The sequence below is a fragment of the Prionailurus viverrinus genome, chromosome A3 (assembly GCF_022837055.1).
Source record: "Prionailurus viverrinus isolate Anna chromosome A3, UM_Priviv_1.0, whole genome shotgun sequence".
NCBI lineage: Eukaryota > Metazoa > Chordata > Mammalia > Carnivora > Felidae > Prionailurus > Prionailurus viverrinus.
The window spans coordinates 15,164,766-15,185,915 of record NC_062563.1 but is presented as its reverse complement, the minus strand read 5'-3'; the positions used below and the strand labels follow the sequence as shown (position 1 = coordinate 15,185,915).

Sequence of the window (21,150 nt, the reverse complement as noted above, 5' to 3'; positions counted from 1 at the left end):
TGTAGGTCACCGCCTCAGACACTCCACCACCCAAAGTTGCCCTGGCCTGCTCCAGCCCCTAGGATTTGTAGGGGCTCCCTCCCCTCCCACCTCCCTGCTCCCCAGGACTGGCTGCCCCAGCCAATCAGATCCTGGGGTCAGTGAGTGCCTCCCCCCCAACCCCCGCCCCATCCCAGAGTCCTAGCCCATTACCTAATTTAGCCAAGGGCCCTTGCAGAGAAATTTAAGCCTCTGAGCAGGTGGCAGGCCTTGATGTCCTAGATTCTTGGGAGGAGAACCCGCCCCGCTCACCGCCTTAGCAAGCCCCTGCTCAAGAATCATGTTTGCTCCAAGATGGGTAAGGACAATCAGAAGACAGACAAGTGAGGCAGCAAGGTAGACTGGGAAGAGAACAAAACTTGGAGTCTAAAACCCAAGATCCAAATCCTGTCTCTGCAAGCTATGCACTCTTAGGCAGGTGACGATGCCACTCTGAGCTTCAGTTTCCTTCTCTGCGAGACGGAGATGGGGACGGTCATAACCTCCCTCACAGAGAGACCACGGTAAACGGGGGCCCAGGTACAAGTCACCTAGCTTGTGCCAGCTCCAGAGGGTTGATGCTTGGCAAGTGGAATGTCCTGTCTTTGAACCATGGCAGGGGAGGGGGCGAGGAGGAAGTGACAGCCACAGTTTGTGAACCTCTACGACGTGCCACACTCTGTGCTAAGCATTTTAACCACGTGATCTCATCTGGTGCTCATCCTCTGAGGTAGAAGCTATTATTATTCCCTTTTCCCGGGGGACCTTTGTAAATCGTAAAGGTCTATAGTCATGTTGGGTGATTCTTATTAATCCTCAAGGGAAGTCCTATCCAAATAAGAAATCTGTGGAGGGGTCCGGGAAATGGGTATGCAGTTGGAGGAAAAATAAACTTTGAAAGCAGTTCCCAAGGGGCTCCTGGATGACTCAGTTGGTTAAGTATGGGGCTCTTGACTTCAGCTCAGGTCATGATCTCAGAGTTTGTGAGTTCGAGCCCCACATCGGGCTCTGTGCTTTCAGCAAGGAGCCTGCCTGAGATTCTCTCTCTCTGCCTCTCTCTCTGCCCCTCCCTCACTCACGTGCTCTGTTTCTCTCTCTCAAAATAAATAAACCTAAAAATTAAAAAAAAAGAAAAAAGAAAAGAAATGAAGCAGATCCATCTCTCAAATACACCTTCTCCAGGGAAAAGATGTTTGGGAGTCACTTTTTTGAGGGAGAGGGAGACTAGAGGACTAGGGGCAGGTTCTCTACGTGGGTAAAGGGGCAGCTGGCCCGTTCCTAGATCTCGGTGAGAAAGTCTGGAGCAGCTCAGCTGGCCGTCCGGAGAGCAAAGGGATGTGCAGAGCGAGCCCAGTCCAGAGGGGGTCCACCCCGAGAATCCACAGAGCCTAGGGTGGATGTTGGAGGGGTAGGTGATGCTGTGGACAGTGGCTAAGTCAACAGAAAGAGCACTAAGACAACTAAGCACAGAGCCTGGGGCCAGTGAAAGGAGGCTGGATTCCAAGGAAGGCAGACGGACAGTGGCAGCCCAGCCCATCTTCCTCTATTTATAGACATTCCCAAGAAAAGCTCAGTGGAGCTAGGCCAGGCTACAGAAGGCCTCCCCTGTCCAGGCAGAGGGCCAAGGGGCAGCGACACCAGGGGATTCCAATTTGGATGTGAGCCCTGGAACTGCAGGATTCCTTTGGAACAGCGTGTGGAACCCTCAGCAATCATTTGTTCCCTGATTTGTTCTTTCATTTATTCAGGGAAATACAGAAGGTCCGAATTTATCTATTCCCCTTGACCCTTCCAATCCCAATCCCCTTTCCTCCACATCTTGCCTGCTGCTCTGGTCAGACTAAAATGCGGCTCCAAACACCACCTTTTGTAGCCTTCAGGTCTTTGTACATGCTGGGTTTTTTTCTTGCCAGTAATTCTGTCTTCTTTCTCTACACCTGCCTACTTCCCTGTCATCTTTCTTAAATTTTTTTAAGTTTATTTATTTATTTTGAGAGACAGAGAGAGAGAGAACAAGCAGAGGAGGGGCAGAGGGGGAGCGGATAGAGGATCTGTGCTGACAGAGAACCTGATGCGGGGCTCGAGCTCACAAACCATGAAACCATGACCTAAGCCGAAGTCGGACACTTAACCAACTGAGCCACCCAGACATCCCCGTCTTTCTCAGCTTTAACATCATTTCCTTGTGGTGTTTGGCTGGCTCAGTCGGTGGAGCATGCGACTCTTGATCTTGGGATATTGAGTTCGAGCCCCATGTTCGGTGTAGAGATTAGTTGCAAAAAAAAATACAAATCAAAAATAACATCACTTCCTTCAGGATCCCTCCTCCTCTACCCGGGCCAAAGAAGTCCAGGGTGGTTTTCTGGTAGTTTCTTCAATCATATCCCTGAGCATGCCACATGACATGACCTGTTCTGAGTTCCGTGAACCAGAGACACTTACCTGTTCATCACTGCATTCCCCAGCACCTCAGCACGTGGCACTTAGCAAGTGCTCAATAAATATCTTGTTCTTTATAAGACTAACTGAACTGGGTGACATCTGGTTATGAGAAGGAACTTCCTAACTGTCGTGGTTGAATAATAACAGGAACGGGAAGCCTCAGGAGATAATGAGCTTCCTGTTACTGAATGTATGCAATCAGGAATTCAATGACCATCTCTCAGGGAGGCTATAGGGAGATATTACACAGAATCCAAGGATAGTGGAGGATACAAGACATCAGGAGATCTAGTTCTGGTCCTGTTTGTATGACCCAAGGTAGGTCCCTTCCCCTCACTGACCTTCAGACCTCCCATCTGTAAAATAGAAGTGCCAAACCAGATTTCTGACAACCCATGGTTTTTTTTTGAACACCTGCCTTGTACCCAGACTTGTGAAACATGCCAAAATACAACTTAATATTCTTGTTTGGTGTTTGGTGAATAAGTGAGTGTTGAATCAATCAATGAATGAAGGGGGCCTTTTTTGCCCCAACACCCTACTGCTAAGCTGAATGAAGAGTAGTTAGAGCCTTGAAATTACACAGACTTGGCCCTAAATCCCAGCTCCCCTATTTCCTAGCTCTGGATTTGGGGGAAGTCAATTTGCCTCTTCATCCTGAAAATGGACCATTATTGTCCAATAACAGCCCCTCCCCCAAGAGGTTGAGTGTGACATGTGACCCCATATAAAGTGCCTAGAACAGGATGTAGGACACAGTGGAGCCTCAAATGAAAGCCCTGCCTTTTCTGCACACAGGGGGGCAGGGAGTCTGTTTTCCATTCAAAGCGATTTCCCTCCACCTCTCTCCTGTGCCATTCAAAAAGGGTAGGAACGATTGTCAGAGAGATTTTATTTGTTTAATTGTATAACCAACAATATCTGCCCCGCTAGGGACTGATAGTTTGGGCTTTTGACAAGAAGTGACAATAAATTCTTCCTCCTGCTGACCTCCTGGTAAAAGATGAAACACAGCCAGCCCTTTAGAAGAGCTGCTGAGTACCACGCCTCCCGTGTGTGGGGAAACAAAACAAAACAAAACCAGAATTAGGAACTCAGGAGACCTAGGCTGCAAGGCCCCACACTCAGAAACCTCTGGCAAGCTGTGTGACTCTGGGCAAGTAACTCTGCCTTTCTGGATCTCACTTCCCCCTTTGCTACTTCCTATGTGTGAGGCTCAAATGAAATTATGAAGTTGTAAGAACCTGAGAGCACTATGGAAACAATAATCACTATGTAACTGATCAATCTGTCAGCCTCTGCTCTGTGCCAGGCACTGAACCAGTCAGTGCCCTTTCAAAGGCTGAAAGATTAGTCCTAGGTTTAATTATTCCTGTTTTACATAGGAGAAAACCTAGGCTCATCGAGGCCAGATTCCAACTCAGATCACGTGTCTTCTCCTGGCCTCAAATTTTTCACCAGAGATGGGCTTCCAACGGTAGCATAATGACTTTGGAAAGTTAAGAGTGCTGGGTGGAGATTGTGGGACAGATTGGGGCCAACCGGGACTGACGGGATCTTCGGGACGAGCGGGAGGTTTCACTGAGGGCGTGAGCCCCCTTAGATTGGGTAGGATCCCGCAGGAGTCTCGGGTTCGCCCAGGCCTACCCAGGATTCCCAAGTCCCTCCCGGAGCGAAAGGCCCGGGATTCCCGGGAGGCTCCGGGGAGCGGGCGGGGCCGGGGGCGGGGCGGCGGCAGGAAGCGGCCGGAGCGGCGCTCGGAGCGGCCTGAGCCCGGGGAAGCCCGGCCGGCCTCGGTAAGCTGCCGGGACTGCACTCGGACCCCGGGGGACCGCGCGCCGCCGAGCGCACCGCGGGCGCCGGAGGGAGAGACGCGCCAAGGGGAGAAAGAGACAAGGGGAGGGTCCCAGCCGCTCGGGGCCAGAGCTCGGCCCTAGGCTGCGTGGGTGGGAGGGAAACGACGCCAGGCGACGCCCGGGGCTCGCAGGACCCCCAACGGGCAGGGGCGGGGCCTCCGCGGCGCCCCTCCCTCCCTCCCCTGACTGGGCCCGCCCCTTCTCGCGCGGTTGGGGGGGGCGGTCTCCCTCCCTCCCCGGCCCCAGCCCCAGCGTCGCGCGCTCCCCCCAGGGTGCCATGGCCTCACGGCTCCTGCACCGGCTGCGGCACGCCCTGGCCGGCGACAGCCCGGGGGAGGCGGCGGCCGGCCCGGAGGCCGAGCAGTTCCCGGAGAGCTCGGAGCTAGAGGACGACGACGCCGAGGGCCTGTCCTCCCGCCTCAGCGGCACCCTCAGCTTCACCAGCGCCGAGGACGAAGAGGAGGAGGACGACGAGGACGATGGAGAGATTGGCCCCGACCCGCTGCCGGCCGGGGACGGGGCGTCGGGGGAAGATGCAGGCGAGTTCCCGAGGACAGAGGCGGGACCTGGGGCTCCATTAGGCCTCCACCCCAGCCACCTCTTGGCTGTGTGACCTTGAGAGAATCACAACACCTCTCTGAGCCAAGTTTTCCCTCGTGTCAAATGGGGGAAATCACTCCCATCTCGAGGTTGCCGCAGGCATTAAATGTACAGGATCCGGGATGTACAAATCCGAACAATGTGCTCGCGATGTTTGGGGGGTGGAAATATTTATTTAGAGTCGGCCGTCTGCTCTGCTAGGCGCGGTGTTTGGCCCCAGACCTCTCCCTGGCTTTCGGTTTACATTTATGTCAAATGGAGATAAAGCCTGTCTCACCTGTTGGGAGGATGAGTGAGGTCACTGCATGTGGTTTATGTCGACCTTAGCCCCAGGCCCATTGATGTAACTGGTCATGTGCTCATGCAGAACGAAGCCCCCCACCTGATGGGCAGCGGGGCAGTCAGCCCCTCACAAGGCAGTTGCAGGATTTCTGGAAGAAGTCCCGGAACACCCTGGTTCCCCAGCGTTTGCTCTTCGAGGTGACCAGCGCCAACGTGGTCAAGGACCCGCCCTCCAAGTACGTGGTGAGTGAGGGTCCAGGAACCCCTGGGCTGTTAGGGGAGACTCCAACTTCCTGAGGGGGGCAGTCTGGCTGTGTAGTTCTAAAGGATCACTTCATTTTTTAGGGATGGGGAAACTGAGGCCAGAAAGGAGATACAACTTGAGCAAGTCCTCAGGCAAATGATTTAGCTTCTCTGAGGGATTATGGACCTGCCCCCCATCCTGGTTTTGAGACTAAAGAGAACTGGTGTGTGTGCCCCCCAACCCTAGGTTTTGCAGACTGTAGCAAAATACAAGATATATAGGAAAAAATATTATCTGGGTCAGACCTGAAACCCAAGTTGCATTGGTTAGTTGTTAAAAAAAAAAAAAAAAAAAAAGGTTTTTGGATCCAGATCTTGATTCAGATCCCACTTATTACCAGCTGTTTGACCTTCGGTGCGTTGTGTAACCTTGATAATGCTATTTTCTCATCTGAGCAGTTGCAGAAGTTAAATGAGACAGTGCACAGAAAGAAAGCCCTTAGCATTGTGCCTGGCATTATGAAGTGCTTGATAAAATGGCACCTCTATTATTATGACTTAACCTTGGCTTGAAAATGTCTGGCATCCAGGTAGGGCCTGTTGTGGCATCCTTACAACCCAGTTCCCAGGCACCCACACTGTACCCCATGATGTTGTTCTGAGGGCTGGATTTAGGGGGTAGGTGGGGTTAGGGTGAAAAGCAGTGTGGGGGAAGGCCTTGGAGTCTGTTTTTCTTGCTGTGGAAAGGAGAAACTGACATGGAGAATGAGGTCGCCAGGTCCTGAGCCCCAGCCCGACCTGGCCAGTCTGGGCAGTGGCAGCTCCCTGCCTCAGACATCCCTCATCTTCGCCACCCTCCTCCATTTCTGACTCAGCAGGAAAGGGGCCTGTAGCACTGTCCCACATCTGGGCCTCTCTCCATTCCTCTCTGCCGCTGTTAGTAAACAGGGGCCACGCCCATGGGGTGCCTGCTCCAATTTGAGCAGGGATGCCTCTGATGATCTAGTCTTAAGTGGCAAAAGTCCCAGCCAGGCGTCATGCACAGGAGAGGGACCCCGAGGAGCAGCTGGGCAGCATGGTGGGGGTGGGACTCTGGGAAGAGAATGATAAGACAGAGCAGGATGGCCAGATAGGTCCTGACCTGTGTTTGGGGAGACAAATCCCCTTCTCTGTCCAGTGGGGACCCTACATCCTGACTTAACTTCTGGGGGTTAAGAGCACAGGCTGTGGAATTAGGTTGGCCTGGGTTTCAATCCCAGCTGGGCCATTTACCAGCTGTGAGACTTGGGGGGGACGTGTTTGATGAGTCAGATGAGATAATGGATCTAAAATGTTTTCTTTTTGCCAAAAAACTAAAAGTAAAAGCTAGATAAATATAAGGGGGTCATTTTAGACCAATGCTTCTTGAAGTGTATTCTGCAGGAAATTGTTTTCCGGGAATGTTAACAATTGTTCCTTTGAAAAAGAAAAGAAATTAAAAAAAAAAAAAAGATTTGCAGTCGATATGTTTTGGGAAAGCAGAATTGAAGAATAAAATAAATTTCTTTAAGGTTAAACTTTTTTTTTAATTTATTTTGTAATGTTCATTTATTTTTTAGAGCGAGAGACAGAGCACAAGTGGGGCGGGGGTTGGGGGGCAAATAGAGAGAGGAGACACAGAATCTGAGGCAGGCTTCAGGCTCTGAGCTGCCAGCACAGAGCCTGACATGGGGCTCGAACCCACGAACTGTGAGATCGTGACCTGAGCCAAAGTCAGATGCTCAACGGACTGAGCCACCCAGGCACCCCAAGGTTAGACTTCTTAATCCTTTAAAATATTACCGTACACTGAATCTTCCAGAGAAGTATAGAATGAGCAAGCCTAATTGACCAGAGGTGGCTGTAATGTTGGCAGTTTCGCAGAGCAAATTCGAGAAAAGTCTGGGTTTGGTGTTGGTGTGCCTTCAACACCTGATGCTCACTAATCCCCCTTTTTAAGTCTGGTGGCTCAGCATTATGCTAGATTAATCCGTGTTCAGGTTCTCAGCTTCACGGTCATCCTGCCCCGTGTTTCTCAGACACTGGTCCTTCCAGTACCACCTTCACAATTCTTGTCCTGGCCAAATGCTACTTGTACCGCTCCTTGCTTAACATTTTTCGTCTTAAACAAGTTCAAAAGATTTTAAAGTTCTACTGTATGGGGAAAGCCTAGTTTGCCATAAAGAGAACCATAAAAATTAATACAATAAAATCCGTGAAAAATGACACCGTGTCATTAAACCCTGTGTGAATGCTATTGCCCGAAGGCTCTGCCCGGAGATTTGCTTTCTAGCACTTTTCTCAAGGTGGAGATGAGAAGTGTTGGAGAAGTGCATTTTAAAAATCAGACTGAGAGCCTCTTAATCTGTAGTCAGGATTCAAATTAGGGGGAGTCACCTCTTGTCTCTGATTCAGTGTTATTTACTCCAGCACACAGCACCTAAAATCTCGGGACCAACATGTATTTATACACATTCCACTTGAGTAGACATGACCTAGGCCAGTGCTTCGTTCACTAGAGAGGAGGGCAGACCCAAGGGGGAGAACTGCCTTGCCTGAGGATACACACCTCCAGGGGAGTAGCTGCCCAGGAGTTCGTGCAGTGCCCAGTGTCCTTTTCACAATGACCGCTACCAGGGCTGTCTGAAGACCTCTCCGCCAGTTTGGAATAACCTAGCTAAGGAGGTGGGGGCTCTGTGTCCAGAGTGGAGCAAAGCCCCAGGCTGGTCCTGAAGGTTGGTTCAGAGGCCCAAGAAAGTCGCCTGGGTTTCAGCTCACCGCTGGTTTTCCAGAGAGGCTATCAGAAGAGCTAACTACCCTATGGGAAGGGAGTGCTCCCTGGAAGGGACAAAAGGGGTGGCAGCTCTAGGCACTGAAGCTCATCTCTGTCTTTCTCTCCCCGTGCTGCCTTGGGCCTGGGTCATTTCAGACGAGCCTCAGGTAAGATGGGACTGGGCTCCCTAGCTGCTGCCCCAGCAGCTCCCACCCTCCTGGGCCCAGTCTCAGGGACTAAGGGGAGAGGTGGGGGAACAGAGCTTGAAGTGCGGGTGTGGGGAGGGGAGGGGTACATGGACAATTCACACCTGCCCTGACCCCACCCTCCCCGCAGCTCTACACCCTCGCCGTGATGGGTCCAGGGCCACCTGATCGCCAGCCAGCCCAGATCTCTCGCCGCTACTCGGACTTTGAACGGTTGCACCGAAACCTGCAGCGACAGTTCCGGGGCCCCATGGCTGCCATCTCCTTCCCCCGGAAGCGCCTGCGCCGGAATTTTACCGCGGAGACCATCGCCCGCCGCAGCCGGGCCTTCGAGCAGTTTTTGAGCCACCTGCAGGCAGTGCCTGAGCTGCGCCATGCCCCGGACCTGCAGGACTTCTTCGTGCTGCCTGAGCTGCGACGGGCACAGAGCCTCACCTGCACTGGCCTCTATCGTGAGGCTCTGGCACTCTGGGCCAATGCCTGGCAGCTGCAGACCCAGCTAGGCACCCCCTCGGGCCCAGACCGCCCTCTGCTGACCCTGGCTGGGCTGGCTGTGTGCCACCAGGAGCTGGAGGACCCTGGGGAGGCCCGGGCGTGCTGTGAGAGAGCCTTGCAACTGCTGGGGGATAAGAACCCCCACCCTCTGCTGGCACCCTTTCTGGAGGCCCACGTGCGGCTCTCCTGGCGCCTGGGCCTGGACAAACGCCAATCAGAGGCCCGCCTCCAGGCCCTGCAGGAAGCAGGTCTGACCCCCACGCCACCCCCCAGTCTCAAAGAATTGCTCATCAAGGAGGTACTGGACTAGACTTACTGCCGCTGTGGGGAGAGGCACTGCCCCAGGATGGGGGATGGGGGTGGGCAGTAAGGACACAGCAGTTGGGAAGTGGTAGGGGGTGCTGGGAACCCCTGTAAGTCCTACAGAGAATTTGTAGCAAACCAAGGAAATACGTTCTTTCTGTCGAGCTGGGCTCAGGACAAGCTTCGGCTGGGCTTGCCCTGGGATGGTGCAGGGAGGAAGCCGGATGCAGCCTCTCCAGGTCATGAATGTCTGGGGACGATGCCCCAGGGTAGGTCAGTGTCACCTCTTCCTTGGCCAGAGGGCCAGGGACTCTGCCTCTGGAGTCCTGGAGCTGAGGGCTGGAGCAGAGCTGCAGCCTGGCCCAGGGGAATTAAAGGCCAGCAGCTCCAGTGGTATTAGTCTCTTTATTGGGTTTGGGGACAGAAAGCCCAGACCTTGACTGTAATTCCTGCCTCAGGAATTTGGGGGAGAAGCCCCAGGCCAAGCTGGTACCTCTGGCTACAGCTTGCTCTCTGAGACCCGGGACTTCACTCGGATCACGCCCTCTTGAGCACAGGACACAGCCAGGATGCCGTCCCGACGCCACAGCCGTCCTTGAACCAGTCCCCGGGAGCCACCTGCGGGTGAGGAGAAGGGTGAGAATGACCTTCTCGCTCCTTCACAGCCCAGCATAATGTGCTGCTTGAAAAGGGTGCAACTGGTCTGACAGCCCCATACAAGGGCACACTGAGTGTTGTGGCCTCTTCAAATCTCTAGGTGCCCCTTTATGAGCCTATTATGGATGGTCCCTGGGGGTAACTCCTGTGGGAACCCCACTTGACAGTCTGAAAGCACTTTCACATATTCACTGGCTTCCTCAAAAAGATCACAGGGGAGGAGTTCTGAGGACAGTCTTGGTCAGTAGCTTGGCCGGGTCGAGCCACCCACCCTGGCCACTTGTGGTAGCAAACCTGTCACTTCCCTGTAATAAATGAAACCGGTCCTCCAGGGTGGTTCATGAAAAAGACTCCCACACTGCCCCCACCCCACTAGCAGGAAGAAGGGGGTGTTGGGAGGGCCTGGGGCCATCAGGGCTGGCCACCCCTCCTTCCCTGCTTAGAGATTCCCCTGCTAACCCTGGGCCTGAGTTGGAAGGTTCTGAAGGGAGCTGCTGGTCTCCCCTACACAGAGTAGAGCTCACTTAGTTCTCATAGTAGCCAAGTGAAACAGGCCTCACCCATTTTCCAGATGAAGAGAGCAAAGTCGCAGGAGGTCAGGAACTCGGCCATAAGGAGCCGGCCAAACCCGAACCCAAGCATCCTAACTGCAAGGCTGTTGATCCTGTATTGTGATACTGTTGGTACTGGAGAGTACCCCCTTCCCTGAATATAGAATCCCTTAAGTTTTGTCCCTGTTTTACAAAGCGAGGCTTTTCTTCCTTTGAAAAGTAGTTCCCTAGAAAGGAGCCCAGGGCTCTGAGACCAGGCACTGATGAACGAGTCTGGGCTTCTCTGCGCACTAACAGTGTCCAAGTTGTGGAGCCCTCAGAGACGACCGAAGGCCCTGACCCCAACCAGGTTGGCTAATCAGCACTATTGCTCAGGGAGCCTCTCAAAAATAGTTTCCTGGATTTTATCCAAGACGTGCTGAGTCAGAATCTTGAGGGTAAAATCTGAGAACCTATTTTGAAAAAGCTCCCCCAAGTGGCAGTCTGATGGGCCACCAGGTTCAGATACCACTGCTCGTGGGACCCTATTTGTTCAGATGGGGAAACTGAGGCTCATAGAGGCGCTGGGACTTGCCCAGGATCACACAGAGAATCTGAAGTGGTTCTGGACTAGAATTGGGTCTCTAGTACCTTCTGCCTGTTACAGATAGTAAGCTGAGCAGGTGTCCCGTTTCAAGCCTCACCCTGTCCTTTTGAAGAGAAGAATGCCAGAGCCTAGAGGAGGCAGGAGAGGAAGTGACATGTGCAGTGCCCCACAGGCTGGGGGCGGAGGGCAGCATCACCCCAGAAAGCAGGCTTCCTGCCCCCCAACGTCAGCACCCTTGTCCTGGTGGCCCCATACTCACCAGCCCAGGGGCTCTCGCATTCATAGAGCATCCAGTGGTCAGCTCGGAAGGGGTTGTGGAACCACATGGAGTGGTCCAAAGAGACCATGAAGTGCACGTTACACTGCCACTGGTGGGGCAGCAGTGCTGTGCCCAGGAAGGCATAGTCCGAGATGTAGGCAGCCACACAGCAATGCATCTTCATGTCGCCCTCCCCTGCAACACGTTCCAGCCCCATCAGCCCTGGGCTCCTGGGCTTTACAGCTCAGGACCTGCAGGGAGGCGGGGGGCAGAGAGGGGCTGCCACACACAGATGTGTAGACTACTCACTGTATCAGGGCACCTGGCCTACGGGGTGTGTGTGTGTGTGTGGCAGGTGACAAAGGCAGCAGGGATGGGCAGAGGACAGGGGTGAGTGAAGACTGAAATCCAGTCTTCACTCCGTAGGTCTCCCTCACTGGGTCCTTTAAGGGGTATCTTCTTCCAGCCTGCACAGAGGCACTGTATGGTTAGCAGAGGTCCTGGAGAAGAACCAGCAAGGTACCTTGCCTTCCCCAGAAAGGGCCGACATCAGGATGATTATAGTCCCCTCCCCTTTTTCCCCATACAAGCGGCCGAGAGGGTCCCGGTGAGAAGCTAAGCCAACTCCCCACCGTGCAGACAAGGAAACAGGTCCAGAGAGGGGAAGTAACATGCCCAGCACCACACAGGGCATATGAGGTACAGGCCGAGACCCCTGGAGAGTGTTTTCTTCCACTCCTTGGGGTCCTCTTACCAATATGGCCCCGGGCTCGCACCCAGAACATCTGTTTGGGCTCCTTGCTCTGCAGCTGGCTCAGGATCGGTGGGTTTACCAGCTTGATCTCAATGGGCACCTCCTTGGCAGCAATTCGGTTCAGTCCCACCCGGTACATCTCTTGGAGGTTGGGGTCCCTGAAAGTAAAGGGGGAGGGGAGAGCCTCTCTGAGCTGCCTCTGTGACCCCCCCCTCGGTCCTCCACAGGGACTCCTGACTTTTCCCCCACAGCTCACCTCCTCTCTGGCAGGCAGAAAAGGAGAGTGTGTGAATCCTTTCTTTGCCACTTATGAGCCACGTGACCTTGGCAAGTTAGTAACCTCTCTGGGCCTATCTTCCCATCTGCAAAATGTAGATAATGACAGTAGCTACCGGAGTACCAAGGCGTACCCCATAACAGGCACTGTTGTAAGCATTTTGCGTCCGCTCACTTTTCACAACGACCCCGTGAGACAATGCTATTATCACCCCGATCCAATAAATGCATTAAGCCCCCGACAGTCCAAGTAGCTTGCTCAGCAAGTGGAGGAGGCAGGGTCCGGACCCAGGCAGTGTGGCGCATGCTCTTAACTACTTCACTATTCTCAACTTTCAGAAACAGGCTGTACAACTTGGACTGAGTTACCCTAAGCAAGTGGGAACACTGTGTCCCCACAGGGGAGGAGCCCATTTCTAGTGACAGTAACAACCAGCCCTGGTGCTCTTCACCAGTATTTCCACTTTCACCCCACCCTCGAGGGCACCCTCCCACAGATCTCCTGTGACGATGGCATGTTCTGTACCTGCACTCTCCACCACAGAAGCCGCCAGCCACATGTGGCTAGTGGCTTCCTTGTTGGACTGCACAGCTCTAGGTTTACGGACCCTTAAGAACAACGTCCTCCTTTTATTTCAGCAAACGTTTTTGAGCTCTGACGGCAGACCAGGCTCTCTGCTTATTCCTCTCTGTCGGTAGTGGTGTGACTACAATTTATGGAGCATCCACTGAGTACCTTATTGTCTCTTACCTCACTTAATCCTCACGGCAGCTTTATGAGGGAGGAATTATGATTAGCACATTTCCTAACCGTGGGCACCGGCTCAGCGTGGGAAAGCAACTTGCGCAAACTCACAGAGCTAGCAGAAAGAGTCTAAATTTGAACCCAGGCCTTTACCAAAAGATAAAACCCACATCCATCCTATCAATACCATGCTATGTCCCCAGCGTGCAGCACAAGACACGGGAGCTCTCCTTCTGAGACAGCTGTGAAGTAGGCAGGACAAACATGACCATTCCCATTTTCCACATGAAGAAGCAGGGCTCTGAGAGGCTGGGGAGTCAGGCAAAGTCGCACAGCAGGCGAGCGCTATCAAAGGCACAGACCCGGCCAGAATCCATTGTGTCTGTCCTGTGTCGGGACCCAGAGCTCTCTCCCCTGCCCCAGCACTTTTCCAACTTTATTAGCTACGATCCAAGTAAGAAATATATTTTACCAGGCGATACTCAAAATATTTAGCACCCACGAAGGCAAAGGCAGCAGGGACCGTCACCCCTGCCCGGCATGAACTCCTGGGCTGCTGGATCACGAGTGACCCCAGAGGAGGAGAGGGATCACTCAGAGACCGGGAAGGGACGCACCAAGTAATTACAGAAGTATTTCAGTATTTGCGCAATCAGTAAAGCTGCAACAGTACCTGAACTGGCTGAATCACTAAGCTCTGTGTTTACATCGTGACCCAACACACTTGCCCATGCACACCTACTCACACACTCCACAACACACACAACTGAAACTAAAGCTTCACGAAAGGGTTCTTACCCTCCCTATGCGATATGCTCCAATATCTTCTTTCCTGGTCCTTCTCTCTCCCTCCTTCTATGTATGTATACACACGTTGTACATATACGTATACATATACATATATATATATATATATATGTATATGTATACACATACATACACATATATGGGTTTTTTTCCCCTAGAGTTTTAAAATGGACTCTATGACCCACTAACAGGTGACAGCAGCAGTTACCCTGGAGCCTCCAGGTCTCTCACCTTAAATACTGGTCAATGAGGGCCTCATGGTCAAGCAGCTCTTCCGGTGGGGGCACAGCGGGCATGGAGAACTGGTGCTGCAGGGGGCTGGGCTGTGCCTGCTGGAAGGAGGCCTGGCAGATAAAGATGGGCTTGCCATGCTGCACGGCCTTCACGGAGCGCACAGAGAAGCTCGTCCCTGTTCGCGTCCGCTCCACCTGGTACAGTACCGGCACCTTTGGGTCCCCTGCAGTGGGCACAAGGGATACAGTTGAGCCCAAGTAAGCCCCACGGGACAAGTCATCATCACAATGGCTGGACAGGCACCTCTGCTACTCGTTCTTTATTCCTTTTCTGTTCTGCAGCAACTGACTGAGGTCCGCTACGGCCTAGGTACTGGGGATACAGGGACAATACCAGACCCTGTCATCCAGATGCTCTGGGACAAGTGGAGCTCCCCTCTCTCAACAGCACAGAACAGAGGGGCATGGCCAGATTCCCTGCATTCAAATCCTGGCCCTGCCACTCACTGTGTGGCCTTGAGAAAATCATTCAACCTCTCTGAGCATTTTACCCTTCTCTACATAGGGATCATCAATGCTAATCCCTCTCAGTATTTTAATGATAATTAGATTAGCCACAGTTGTAAAGTTTAGAACATCCAGCACAGAGTAAGTGCTCTATAAGTGTTTGTTAAAGAAACTAAATAATCTCCGCTTTTGTCTTGCTTCATCTGTGACTGGGATCTTGTCATGAGTCCAATACTATTCTTCTAGATCAGAGGTCAGTAACTCTGGCCTGCTGCCTTTTTTGTTTTCTAAGAACAAGCTGAAGCTATTTATTCAGAGTTTAGTATAGCAAGGGAGTCAGCCACCATCACTTGTGTGTGGCAGAAACTCAAAGGCAGGCAGAGAAGTGGGAAAGCATTATAGTGAAAAAAGATACACCATAAGCCACGATCGAAGCTGTCGGCCCAGGAAGTCCGTAGGGAGCTAACTAGAAACAGGGCATATTTGGCTTTCTCTGGTTGGTCCTAAGTTGGAAGTGGGGACAAAAATTAGGGAAGTTATCTCTGTTAATAAAGTCTTGGCTGTTTGGGGCTGATCATTCTAGAGGCTATGGTCTGGCTTCCTGTGCCGGTTGCTAGAGATGGTGGTCTGACTTCCTACAAGTCTGATGTGTAGACAGTAGGTTGGCTTCCTGTGCTGCTTCCTGCCAACTGGGGATCAGAATCCTATTTTTATAGATGGTCTGGCCATTGTCTGTTTGACTATTCGTCCCTCAGAAGCCTACTGTCGGCCAGTCACTTCATCTTAGATGGAAATAGCAGTCCCTTGGCCCTTCTCTTCTGGATGTCTGCATCCCCAGTGTAGGACGGAAGCCACTGGCCCTGCCCTGAGGCCTATTAGCCCTCAACAAGCTAGTCTGGAGGATTTTTAGGAGCATGTCCTTGGTGTCCCTGAAGTTCTTCAGTGCCTGAGTCAGGCCGATGTTGGAGAGCTCTGACACCTTGGCAGTGAGACGTCCTGGGGATGATTTTCAATTTTCAGATGAAAGGAGCAGGTCTCAGGAAGTGTTGCTTCCTCCACCGTCATCCAAATGGGGAGCCAACGGGGCACCAGAGGCTCATTCAACAGCGGTAGACATCACCGTCTGAAGCTGGCCGGTCTGCTCAGCAGGCTGCTCTCGGGCATTGCCGAAGGGTGGGGGCTCCTCAAGGTCAAAGGCCTTTAGGAAGGGCTTCCCAAGAGTCCAGATCCTGGAAACAGCTACATGTGCAGTCTGATTTCAGGTGCTGGAAAGGAACCCTCCTTTCCCTTTTCCCTACCAACAAACTTAAAAAAAGAAAAAAAAAAAAAAAAGCCCTAACCCTACCCTTAGGCTGCAGCTAAAAGGTACTACTTTCAGTTACTAGTGATTTACCTTTCGGTGTCAATGAGTTCTTGGACATTTTTACTGGAACAGAGCAGGTAGGCCCTGGAATGTGTTGAAGGAAGGGAGTCAACAGGTTGTTGGCTGCAGGAGTGACTGGTGGGTGCCAGGTGGCATTAGTAATTAAGGCGGGTTTTGTCCGGTGGGTCTCACAATAACTATGCAAAGTTCTATCCCCACTGAATAGATGAGGAAACTGATGCCATTAACATTTGTTTGAATACAGACAAGCCCATTTGTTTACATATTGTCTGTTGTTGCTTTTGCCCACAAAACCTAAAATGTTTTTTTCGAGTAGGCTCCACGCCCAACATGGGTTGTTGAACTCAAGACCCTGAGATCCAGAGTTCTATGCTCTGCAGACTGAGCCAGCCAGGGGCCCCAAAACCTAAAATATTTTTTATCTGGTCCTTTACAGATTAATGTGTGAGGACTCTAGATTCACCAAGCTCTAAACCTATACCAAGTCAGATGACTCCTACACTACATTCTTATACCTCTCTAGAGCATCCTTAAAAAAATAAATCAAACAAAAAATTAAACTGTCATTCTTTCCTGGGTTTTTAAAAAATATTTTTAATGTTTACTTTTGAGAGAGCGAGCGAGCGGGGGAGGGCCCGGGGGGGGGGGGGGGGGGAGGGACACAGAATCTGAGGCAGGCTCCAGGTTTTGTGTTGTCAAGCACAGAGCCCGATGTGAGGCTTGAAGCCGTGAGATCGTGACCTGAGTCAGCCGCTTAACAGAGCCACCCAGGTGCCCCTTTCCCGGTTTTTCAGACAAAGAATTGATATGATAAATAGCCAAGGACAATACCCCCACCCCAGCATCTTTTATTTAAAAATATTGAGGGGCACCTGGGTGGCTCAGTCGTTTTAAGTGTCTGACTCTTGATCTCAGCTCAGTCCTTGATCTCAGGATCATGAGTTCAAGCCCCCCACTGAGCTCTGTGCTGGGCGTGAAGCTCACTTAAAAAAAAAAAAAAAAAGAAAGAAGTTAAAAATATGGAACCATCATTACTGGAACCAGTAAGAGGTCACATCACAAATTAGTAAGAGAGCTTCCCATTTTTCCTTGCTGCCAGGAAGCTCAGAACGAGCCACAATATGCCTTAGCTTAGTTTTTTTTAACACAATCATTTCTTCCAAATCCTGTTACTAGCCTCCTGTCCCTTGACTTCTATTTCAATAGTCCTGTAATAGCTGCCGATTATTTCTTTTTTTTTTTAATTTTTTTTTAATGTTTATTTTTTTGAGAGAGAGACAGAGTGCGAGTGGGGGAGAGGCAGAGAGAGGGAGACATAGAATCTGAAGCAGGCTCCAGGCTCCGAGTTGTCAGCACAGAGCCCGAGTGGGGCTCGAACTCACAGACCGCGAGATCATGACCTGAGCCGAAGTCAGACACTTAACCGACTGAGCCACCCAGGCGCCCCCGTTTTTTTCTTTTAAAATGTTTATTTATTTATTTGAGAGAGACAGAGACAGAGAGAGAGAGAGAGAGACAGAGAGCAGGGTAGGAGCAGAGAGAGAGGGAGAGAAAGAGAATCCCAAGCAGGCTGTGCACTGATGGTCACTTAAGTGACTGAGCCACCCAGACACCCCACTACCAATTATTTTAAGCTGTTTTGCAGCCTCTCAAGAAGCAGGTAGGGACATAAATAATTGATGATTATTTTAAAACAGTAGCATGGGCATGTCTCATTTCATGCTTTCCCTGGATGGAGACTTTCCAAGGAAAAGGATCCTTTCCCCAGAACCTGGTAGCTCTCTCATGGTTTGGAATGATCTCCCAAGAGTGAAAGAGAAAAGCAAAGGAGGAGGAAAGAGTGTGGAGCTTGGATTTAAATCCCAGCTCTGCCTCCCTGAGCACTGTGGGAGCTGGTTACATAACCTCTTCTGGTCCCCATCTCCTTACAGGTGGAATGGTGCCAGGAATGCCCACCCCTCGTGTTTACTTTTAAGGACTAAACAAGGTAATGGACATAGCTATGCACTGTATCATGCAAATTTTAGTTATTCCCATAAGTTCCTCATCAAAAAAGAACCAGCAACAGTCCAGGCCCTGCACTGGATACTTTACTTACTCACAAAGACCCAAAATTCTTTAGAAACAAGAGAAAGAGGCCCATTCAGAGGGATCAGGTAGTGCTCCCACTGCCACAAAACAAAATAAAACTGTCGCACTGGGCTAGAAGGGTTACAATATCGAAAGCGTAAGCGTAGCACTTCTGGAGCTTACGATTACACTGAAGAAGTAAGAGCACATCTGCTCCCAGCTAGCATGAAGGTGAGAACAGGGCTGACCCCACAGTAAGTATTCAAATACTCTACAGCAATGACTGTCAGGGAGGGACAGGCAGCACAAGGATAAGGAGTGAGCGGCAGCAGGGGAACATAGTATGACAAAAAGGGATACTTACTATTATAACTATATCTGCAGGGGTGCTTGGGTGGCTCAGGCAGTTAAGCGTCCGACTCTTGATTTTGACTCAGGTCATGATCTCACAGTTCTTGAGTTCGAGCCCCATATGGGGCTCTGCGCTGACCGCGTGGAGCCTGCTTGGGATTCTCTCTCTCCGCCCCCCCTCTCTCTGCCCCTACCCCACTTGCGCACTCCCTTTCTCAAAAATAAATAAACTTTAAAAAAGTTATAACTGTATCTGTAACATGAAGGGGAAAACCTCACTACTGTTTTAACATAAATCATATATTATAAAGTTCCATAAATTCATCACAGCTGATGAGACTGTGCAGAAGACAGGGACTCAAAATTTCAGGCATCTGCCTTAGGAGTGAGGGAAAGGGAGGGAAGGTGAGATGTTTATGCTTCCCAAAAGAAAGCGTGGGTTTTAAAGGATTACTCCCTCCCTCCTTCCTTTGATTCCAGAGCGGTAAGCGGCTGTAGGGATCTCATACTAGGCCCCTCCCCTTCTCCATTTTTCAGGTGGGAAGAACCAAGCCTGGCAGAGAGGAGGGGTGGGAGTGGGGGTGTGAGGGTGGCGGTGGTAACCTCACTCAAGATGGATGAGCACGTTAGTGGCAAAGCTGAAACCAGACCCAAGGTCTCCTGATTTGCAGGCTGGTGCTCTCTTCTCCAAGCCAAGCTGCCTACTGCTGAACTAGCAGAGGTGACAGCACCCCTCTGGGGATCCAGGACAGTACGTGGCACCAGAAGGTGTGTAAAGAGCAAAGAACAAAAGACCTGTAGGGAGCAGTTAAGCAACAAAGTCATTCTGCCCCAGAAAACAGGTACGCCGTGATCTCAGCAGATGTGAGGTCTAACATTCTTCTTGACCCCCTGCTTTGCTCCTCTCTAGGCTCCCCTGAGAGGAATCAACTAATAGTCTCTCTCTCCCCCTCCCCCTCCTTCCCTCTTTCTCCTAGGTCAGCCCCCCAAGTCCAGGAAGAAGTGGCTAATGGACCACCAGGGTTGGCTTGGGGATAAGGAGGGGGGTAGTTTACCTGTCCGTACAAAGTAGCAATGCAAAGAGTGCACATGGACGTCTTCACTCACAGACTTGGCTGCAGCCACCAAGGCCTGGCCCACGATCTGACCCCCAAACAGCCGCTGGGTTGTGGGTACCCAGTAATGCCTTCCTCTGTGGGGAGAGGGGAAAGCAGGAAATACTTGGGGACCAGACCAAATCTGGGGACCAGACCATCACTGAGCCTATAGGGCAGGATCTCTCGGCCTTATTGGGGTCTGGGATCCTTTTGAGAATCTAGTGAGAGCCATGGACCCTTCTCCCAAGCAAATTCCCTTACTCTGCACACAGCGTACAACTTCAGGGTCTTCAAGACTGCTCAACCCTTCCGGGCTTCGGTTAAGGACAAGGAACCAATGCCCTTATTTTACACAGAGAACAGGGATCAGAGAGGCAAAGTGACTTGAGCAAGGTCACACAACTTAAACATTACCATTCCTGTGCACTATCTGCGTCTTTTCCCCCCAAGTCCAGTGTTTCTTCCACTGCTGATTCCAGGGTAAGGCAGAAGCCCCCTCAAGGTCGTGTGAGGGCGAAAATGAACCCCAAGAGCTGGGGGCAAACTGCACTGAGACCTGCCACTTACATCTCTCAACTTGGGACAGCCCAGTTCTTCCAAGAACTAGATTTAGAGCTCAAAGGGCCCTCAGACTTCAAATCGAAGCCTTTCAATGCACAGGGGAGGAAACTGAGGCCCCAGAGGTGAAATTCCAGTTTCCCATCACCCAGCCCAGCCCAGCCCAAGGTTAGACTTTTTTTTAATATCACGCATTCTAAGTAGCTCTCCAGGAAGTTTTTTGTAATTCTTCAGTGACGGGAAGGGAAGCTAACACCCGAAGATGGCTTCTGAAAAGCCTTGAAGACCAAAATTATTAAATCCCTAGCTACGGAGAGAATTTAAATAGCATTGGGAAGGAAACTGGCTCAGGCCTCAGAATGAGTAATGAGCTACTAGACTCCACCTAGTGGTGGAGGGGATAAGGTGTGTAAGAGGAAAAGGACAACGAATACGCAAGCAGCTGCTTCTAAGTTTTAAACCTGATCAGCTGCGTGCACTTGGACAAGTCCCCGCCCTTTGGGGGCTGGCTCCCCCAGGGACATGACTCCTCAAGGGAGGCTGCTGAGAAGGCTATCTCAGGCCACCACTTTATTTGCCCAGATTGCTAGGACCTCCTAGGGATGGGGCTGCGCAGACCTGGTGCGGAGGAGGAGGAAGCTAGGGCAGCGAAGCCAGATCTCTCAGGGATAAGTTCTCTCCCAACCGCAGGATGCAGAGCCTGCATCCCGCGCAGAGCCCATCCTCGTCCGGGAGACTATGAGGAGGGGGCAACGTGGTGGCGGCAGTCGAGATCAGAAGCCTCTGTCCCAACGGGGGGGAGTGCAGGCCAGATGCGGCCGGCTACCTGAACAGATCCTCGTCTAGCGGCTCGAGGTTGAGCACGCTGGTAACCAGGACGCTGCGGAGGTCCCCGGGGGGATCGCCGCCGCCCTGCTGGTCCTCTGGAGCCTGCGAGGACGACATGGGGTTCACTCGCTGCCGACCAGGACGCAGCGCTGGGCAGACACGCGGAGATCCGCATTGAACCAGCAGCTTCTTCCGGCAGCTTGTTCCAGCAACCGGAAGCCCCCTGCGGGCCCTGAGAAAGCGGGATCCAA

The 21,150-nt window shown here is 51.8% G+C and overlaps 2 protein-coding genes across 3 annotated transcripts; one reads left to right on the top strand and one right to left on the bottom strand.

The window, feature by feature from the left end:
- Window positions 1-319: 319 nt before the first annotated feature.
- SNX21 (sorting nexin family member 21) lies at window positions 320-9,244 on the top strand. Its single transcript, XM_047852727.1, has 5 exons — window positions 320-337; window positions 3,942-4,256; window positions 4,588-4,855; window positions 5,284-5,441; window positions 8,569-9,244. Exons 1-5 carry the CDS (start codon window positions 320-322, stop codon window positions 9,241-9,243), a joined length of 1,434 nt encoding a protein of 477 aa, XP_047708683.1. The 3' UTR covers window position 9,244.
- A 378-nt stretch (window positions 9,245-9,622) lies between these two features.
- Window positions 9,623-21,117, bottom strand: ACOT8 (acyl-CoA thioesterase 8). Of its 2 annotated transcripts, XM_047851226.1 has the most exons (6): window positions 20,898-21,112; window positions 19,472-19,608; window positions 14,103-14,328; window positions 12,044-12,201; window positions 11,290-11,484; window positions 9,623-9,854 (listed from the first exon to the last, which is right to left on the bottom strand). In XM_047851226.1, the coding sequence occupies exons 1-6, from the start codon at window positions 21,014-21,016 to the stop codon at window positions 9,736-9,738; spliced, it is 954 nt and encodes a 317-aa protein (XP_047707182.1). In that variant the 5' UTR covers window positions 21,017-21,112; the 3' UTR covers window positions 9,623-9,735. The 2 variants fall into 2 exon arrangements, with proteins under 2 accessions (XP_047707182.1, XP_047707183.1); XM_047851227.1 differs by lacking the exon at window positions 9,623-9,854 and having other exon boundaries at window positions 11,356-11,756; window positions 20,898-21,117.
- Between the last annotated feature and the right edge of the window lie 33 nt (window positions 21,118-21,150).

Coding starts and splice junctions, on each gene's coding strand:
- SNX21 (XM_047852727.1), top strand. Junction 4,257..4,587: donor GGGAAGCCCGGCCGGCCTCG/GTAAGCTGCCGG, acceptor CGCTCCCCCCAG/GGTGCCATGGCCTCACGGCT. Junction 4,856..5,283: donor GGCGTCGGGGGAAGATGCAG/GCGAGTTCCCGA, acceptor GTGCTCATGCAG/AACGAAGCCCCCCACCTGAT.
- ACOT8 (XM_047851226.1), bottom strand. CDS start 21,016: ATGTCGTCCTCGCAGGCTCCAGAGGACCAGCAGGGCGGCGGCGATCCC. Junction 14,329..19,471: donor TTGCTACTTTGTACGGACAG/GTAAACTACCCC, acceptor TGCCCACTGCAG/GGGACCCAAAGGTGCCGGTA. Junction 12,202..14,102: donor CTCATTGACCAGTATTTAAG/GTGAGAGACCTG, acceptor CTTTACTTTCAG/GGACCCCAACCTCCAAGAGA.